Source organism: Mastomys coucha, unplaced genomic scaffold (assembly GCF_008632895.1).
Source record: "Mastomys coucha isolate ucsf_1 unplaced genomic scaffold, UCSF_Mcou_1 pScaffold8, whole genome shotgun sequence".
Lineage (NCBI taxonomy): Eukaryota > Metazoa > Chordata > Mammalia > Rodentia > Muridae > Mastomys > Mastomys coucha.
In genome coordinates, this window is record NW_022196914.1 from 75290815 (window position 1) to 75296484 (window position 5670).

At 44.1% G+C, this 5670-nt stretch overlaps 1 protein-coding gene across 1 annotated transcript in view; it reads left to right on the forward strand.

The window, feature by feature from the left end:
* Window positions 1-439: 439 nt before the first annotated feature.
* The window catches only part of Mocs2 (molybdenum cofactor synthesis 2), a 10965-nt gene continuing 5734 nt past the window's right edge, over window positions 440-5670 (forward strand). The window contains exons 1-3 of the mRNA XM_031360349.1: window positions 440-502; window positions 1545-1666; window positions 3035-3179. Coding sequence (XP_031216209.1) covers window positions 3082-3179 — 98 coding nt within the window. The 5' untranslated portion in view covers window positions 440-502; window positions 1545-1666; window positions 3035-3081. The remainder of the gene's footprint in view (window positions 503-1544; window positions 1667-3034; window positions 3180-5670) is intronic.

Sequence of the window (5670 nt, forward strand, 5' to 3'; positions counted from 1 at the left end):
CCCCCCGCCACTCTCAATTAAAATGTATGGTTTTTACTGAGATCGCACTTGGAACACAGTTATGGTTCACCCGGAGCGAGCGCCCAGCGAGGGCCACTTAAATTCGCGTATCCTTACGACAGCTAAGACAGAGACTTATGCCTAGGAAGTCTGGATGGGGTCGCTGGCTCAGAAACTCCTGAGCGCCTAGAACACTGAGTGACAGTCAGATACTGTCTTCACACTGGGATAAGAACCCGAATCCCACACTGGATGGCGAGGCACCTGGGGAAGGCCACCCTGCGGGGTCACACACAGGATCGCTGTACTGGGACCCAAATGCAGAGCAAACTTTCGTGGGTGCGGGAGGTGGGGCGAGGCGGAGCGAAGTGAACGCATGCGCGGTGCCCACGCGCCCGCCCTGAAGGTGGAGCATCCGACTGCGCATGCGTCCCGAGTCACCGGCGCCGGGAGTTGGTAAACTGACTCCGCGGGGTGTAGCGGGATGGTTCCTAGGTGCCAGGTAAGAGTTGGTACGCGCGGACGAGCTAACCGGGTGCGGGACTCCACCCCAGCCCGGCCCCGCTGGGGCGCCCCTTCCTCTCCAACTCCTCCCGGGTTCCGGGCCTTGGGCCTGCTGCTCGCTGAATGTCAAGTTCTGCGCTCGAACTCTGGTGTCCAGGTCATGACCTGCACGATCGACTCGGAGGCTTTTTTTCCCCTGACATTCCGGATGATTCATTTTGACAGACACTTTTTAAAATTAAAACGCTCCTAATGAGGAATTATTGTGTATCACCCATGGATTGCCAGGCCCTGGATAGTTTGCAGCAGCCGTGATTATTGAGGAGAGACTGAGTTGTACTGAGTGACAGCTGAGCCCTTCTGCATAGTCAGGTCCTTTAGTTCCCAGGCTGATTACACAGGTTTGGCCTAGAAACTACCAGTTTATCCTGTAATTCAAGCCCATTTGCTTTGCTGCATGTCAGATGTTCTGTGTTGTGTAACTTAATCGTGATGTAGCACGGAATCAAAGGTCATCTGACCACTGTGAAATGAAAGCTACTTCTTTGCTAACTGGGTCATTTAATTTTCTTGTATAATTCACCTCTTGACTCAGACCTCTGTCACTGCTTCGAGGCTTATCGCCGCGAAGAAGTTCTGTGTCAACTTAAGTCAGACTTAACCATGTTTTCTAAGGAAATGTACTAGGATTTTAATGCTGCCACACAAGCTTGTGAGAGGTCTGAAAGGTAGGCAGGAATCAGAACTGAGTTTAAAGCTTTTGTCTCAAATATGAATCTGTGGATATATTGAAGTGTTTTGTTTGTTTACTTATGTTTTTCGAGACAGGGTTTCTCTGTGTAGCCCTGGCATACAGAACCACACTCTGTAGACCAGGTTGGTTTTGAACTCACAGAGGTCTGCCTGCTTCTGCCTCCCGAGTGCTGGGATTAAAGACATGTTTCACCACCACCAGGCAGTACTGAAGTTCTATGAGCCATTGCATTTGGGAAGGGAGGAGACTTGGTGCAAATTATTTAGAATATCCCCTCTCCTTTCAGATTGAAGTGTTGTATTTTGCAAAAAGTGCTGAAATAGCGGGAGTTCGCTCGGAGACCATTTCTGTGCCACAGGAAATCAAAGCATCGCAGCTGTGGAAGGAGCTAGAGACACTCCATCCCGGGTAGCTCAAGTTGTAGAATGCATGTGATGAACATGTAAAGGTTTTTAAAGTGTGTAAACTATGTGTGAGTGTGTATATATGTGTTTTTCACACAAGAGTACTTCTCCTTTAAAATTCTTGAAATTTAGTTTGTATTTAGAAACATTCAAGTACCACAAGGAACATTACAGATAATTTGCTAAAAAAAACACAGTAAAATGGATGCCCTCTAGATATGTTTTTGCAATTTACAATCATTTTTGTAATTTCTAAGGCAGAAAAATGTAAGTTCTGCCTTTTATAGCTTAAGATGAAAAAATTAAAAGATGCTGTTACAAGTGTACACTGTAAACTTTTCTGTCCTTTTCTCTTCTTTGGAATATTCAAAAGTTTCTGAGATTAAAAGAAAAATGATGTATATAACAAACCCTACATGTTTCTGAGCTTGGGTTTTATGATATTTGAAAATTTCCCACTGGACCTTGGAAATCTGAAATGAAAGTTATCATTTTTACCTCAAACCCTTCTGGGATGAAATATAGAATGGCTGGAAAATGTCCCAGGAATACCAATAGTGCTGCTTCAGCCTGTGGAGAGAGGATTCACCAGAGCTCTGCTCCATGTGGAAGGTGCTACTCCTGTAGCTCCCAACCTGTGGGTTGTGGCCCCCAAAGGGGTCGATTGACCTTTACACAAGGGTCACATATCAGATAGCAATCAGATATTTACATTAAAATTCATAACAGCAGCAAAATGACAGTTAAGAAGTAGCAGTGAAATAATTTTATGGCTGGGGGTCACCACGATGTGAGGAACCGTGTTAAAGGGTCTCAGCATGAGGAAGGTTGTGCCTCCCTGACTAGGAACCACTCAAATCTCTTTTTCCTTCTGTGAAAAGTTGGCAAGACCTTTGTGCCATTTTACCTACTTGTAGGCCCACAGCCAGCTTCATGTGTAAAGGCCGTGTTCTGGTTGGGAAGTTTTTGTTTTGTTTTGTTTTGTTTTGTTTTGTTTTTCTTTTCTCCAAAGTTTTGAATATAGGCCTGTAAACTTTTCTGTCCTTTTCTTTAGAATACTCAAAAGTTTGTGAGATTAAAGGAAAAGTGAAGTCTAACAAACCCCACCCACTGCCGAGCTTGGGTTTTATGATATTTGAAAGTTCTTGACTGGCTTTAGTTTTCAAGCATTACCCTCCCTTTTCCTCCCCCTCCCCAACACATGGCTTTTCAGCAAAGAGTAACATTTTGTGATCAAGCATGTTCTTTGAGGGGTCCGTCCTCCACATAGTGAGAGTTAGGTCAGTACCGCTGTGAATGATGTGTTACTTAATGCAGCTGAGGAGGTGTGAGGAGCAGTTTACAGGGTCTAATCGAGCTGTTTCTCCTTCAGCTTGGCTGATGTTAGGAACCAGGTGATTTTTGCTGTTCGTCAAGAGTATGTCGAGCTTGGAGATCAACAACTCCTGCTTCAGCCCGGAGACGAGGTTGCCATCATCCCACCAATCAGTGGAGGATAGTGCTTCTGAGCCATTGGGGTATGTGGTGAAGGACCATCCAGGATACCTTGTATATGGTGTGCTCTTACTGTTTATTTGTGAATCTGTCTGCCCCAGTCCTTTACTGAGGCAGCAGCAGTTGGGATGGCAGCACTGATAATAAAATAGGTAGTGATGAATACCGTCTATTGTCTTCCATGACTCCTAGGGTAAGCAGTTTGATGTGTTCGTTATATTCATTTAACATTACTCGTTGAGATCTTATTATGCATGTATTTTGATGGTGGGAAAACAAATTCAGAGAAAGTTAAAAAACCAACCCTTGTCTTTGGGGACTGGGGAGGTAGCTCAGTCTGTGAAGTGCTTCTGTGAGCATGAGGACTTACGTTAGAGACCTAGAACTCCTGCAAAAGCCAGATGTGGCAGCGCATTCTTTTAGCCCCAGCCCTGGAAGGCAGAGACAGATGGATCCCTAGGATGTGCAGGCCAGTGAAGTCCAGATTAGTTGAGAGACTCTGTTTCAAAAACTAAGATAGAAAGCAATTAAGGAAGACACCAGTGTTGCCATTTGACCTCCACTCAAAATGTACATGGTGTTCAGGTTCATGAACACACACACATACATGCACATACAAACGGAAGCTTGCTCTGCCCACACATGGCCACACGTGGCCTTTTGTCACGGTGGCAGGACCAAAATTTGAATTCACCTTTGTAGTATGACCTTGTTTCCTTTTTAACAAATGTGGTTACTCATATCTGATGATAGCTTCCTTGGACATAAATTGCACAGTAGGAAGTTAAAAGGTCAGTGTCCCTGAAGAGACAGCCAACGATTGTCCAGCACAAAGGAGCAGCTTATCAGCAGTGTGGCAGTGGGCTCCAGCGGTCAACTCAGTTCATGGTGAGTGGGATGAGTCTAAACATTCTTCAGGATAGTGCCGGAGCACCCAGCTCAAGGAGTGAGTCAAAACAGGACTTTTTTTTTTGTTTTTTTTTTGTTTTTGTTTTTGTTTTTTTTTTTTTTGAGACAAGGTTTCTCTGTGTAGCTCTGGCTGTCCTGGAACTCACTCTGTAGACCAGGCCAGCCTCAAACTCAGAAATCTACCTGCCTCTACCTCCCAAGTGCTGGGATTAAAGGCGTGCCCCACCACCGCCTGGCTAAAACAACATTTTTTATTGTTAACTGAAGAATAAATAGACTGCAAGCTAAGCTATTTTTTGAATAAGGGCTCTAAGCTATAGATAAAAAAAAAAAAAAAAGATAGAAAACAAATCTCCCGAAAGCAACAGTAAATATTCTACACAGGAGCAAAGGTTGAGCCCCATTAAAGACAAGCCAGAGGTGCCTGTTTTCTCTGCCTCTCTATCCTGGAGAGCTGGGTAGCAGATGCCAGCATGTTCACACTTAGGGGACTTTTTCAGGCCTGCTGTCTGGACACGCTAGGATTCCCTGTGAAAGATGAATCTTAGTTCCGTGATCACCTTTTGATCAGCATATCACCACAATAGTCTCGGGGAGTTCTAAGATGCTAATTCAGAGAGCAGCGTACTGCTTTTAAAAGCCCGTGTGTGTGACTGCAGCTCTTCAGAAAGGTGGGAATGCTTGCTAATAGGACTGTACAGTGTTTGAGTGAGCTCGGCCTGAGTTATCTTGGCTGGTGTTAGACCGTGTTTGAGTAGTCTTGTACAATCAGAGGTGCAGGAACTCAGTATGGTTGGAAGCATGATTTGGGTTTGGTGGTATCAGGAAAAAAAAAAAAGTATGTATAAAGCAATGGTTCTTAACCTGTAGGTTGTGATCCCTTTGGGGATCAAACTCTTTCACAGGGTTGCATATCACATATTTGCAATTTATAACAGCAGTACAATTACAGTTATGAGGTAGCAACAAGATGATTTTATGGTTGGGGGTCACCACAATCTGAGAACTCTGTCTTGAAGGGTTAGGAAGGCTGAGAACCACTGGTGTAAAGGGTATAAGCGCCTCAGGTGGCACAGAGAAGGTGAGAAATCCTGGGAGCCAAGTGCTGGGTTTTTTTTTTTTTGTTTGTTTGTTTGGTTGGTTTTGTTTTGATTTTTTTTAGTTGGAAGGGAAACAAACACTGGATAAGACTTCTTGAATTCTCAGCACTTTGTCCAGGTCTCTGATAACTTCTCTGAGGCTTCTTTCATTTTTTCCATTCAGATGAATTTTCACAGGATTTCTAATTCTACTTTTCATGGCATATAGCATAAAGTCCCCATGCCTGATCAGCTTCATGCTAGCCTCTCCCCTTTACTCCTGTGCTTCTAAGCATATCACATTTTTTATTGTCCCATAATCTTGAAATTTGCCACTCCCTTTTATTTCTTATTCCCTGTCCCCATTTCTCCGTGTCACTTCTTATCGCTCAGGCCTCAACTTTGAACATTACTTTTTAGAACATTAGCTTTTGGGTCTCTTTATCTGCAGTCGTCCCTAAGGCCTAGCTCAGAAATTCACTTATTTCCACTAAGTTATCTCAGTGTGGTAGGTTTGGGATTGTTC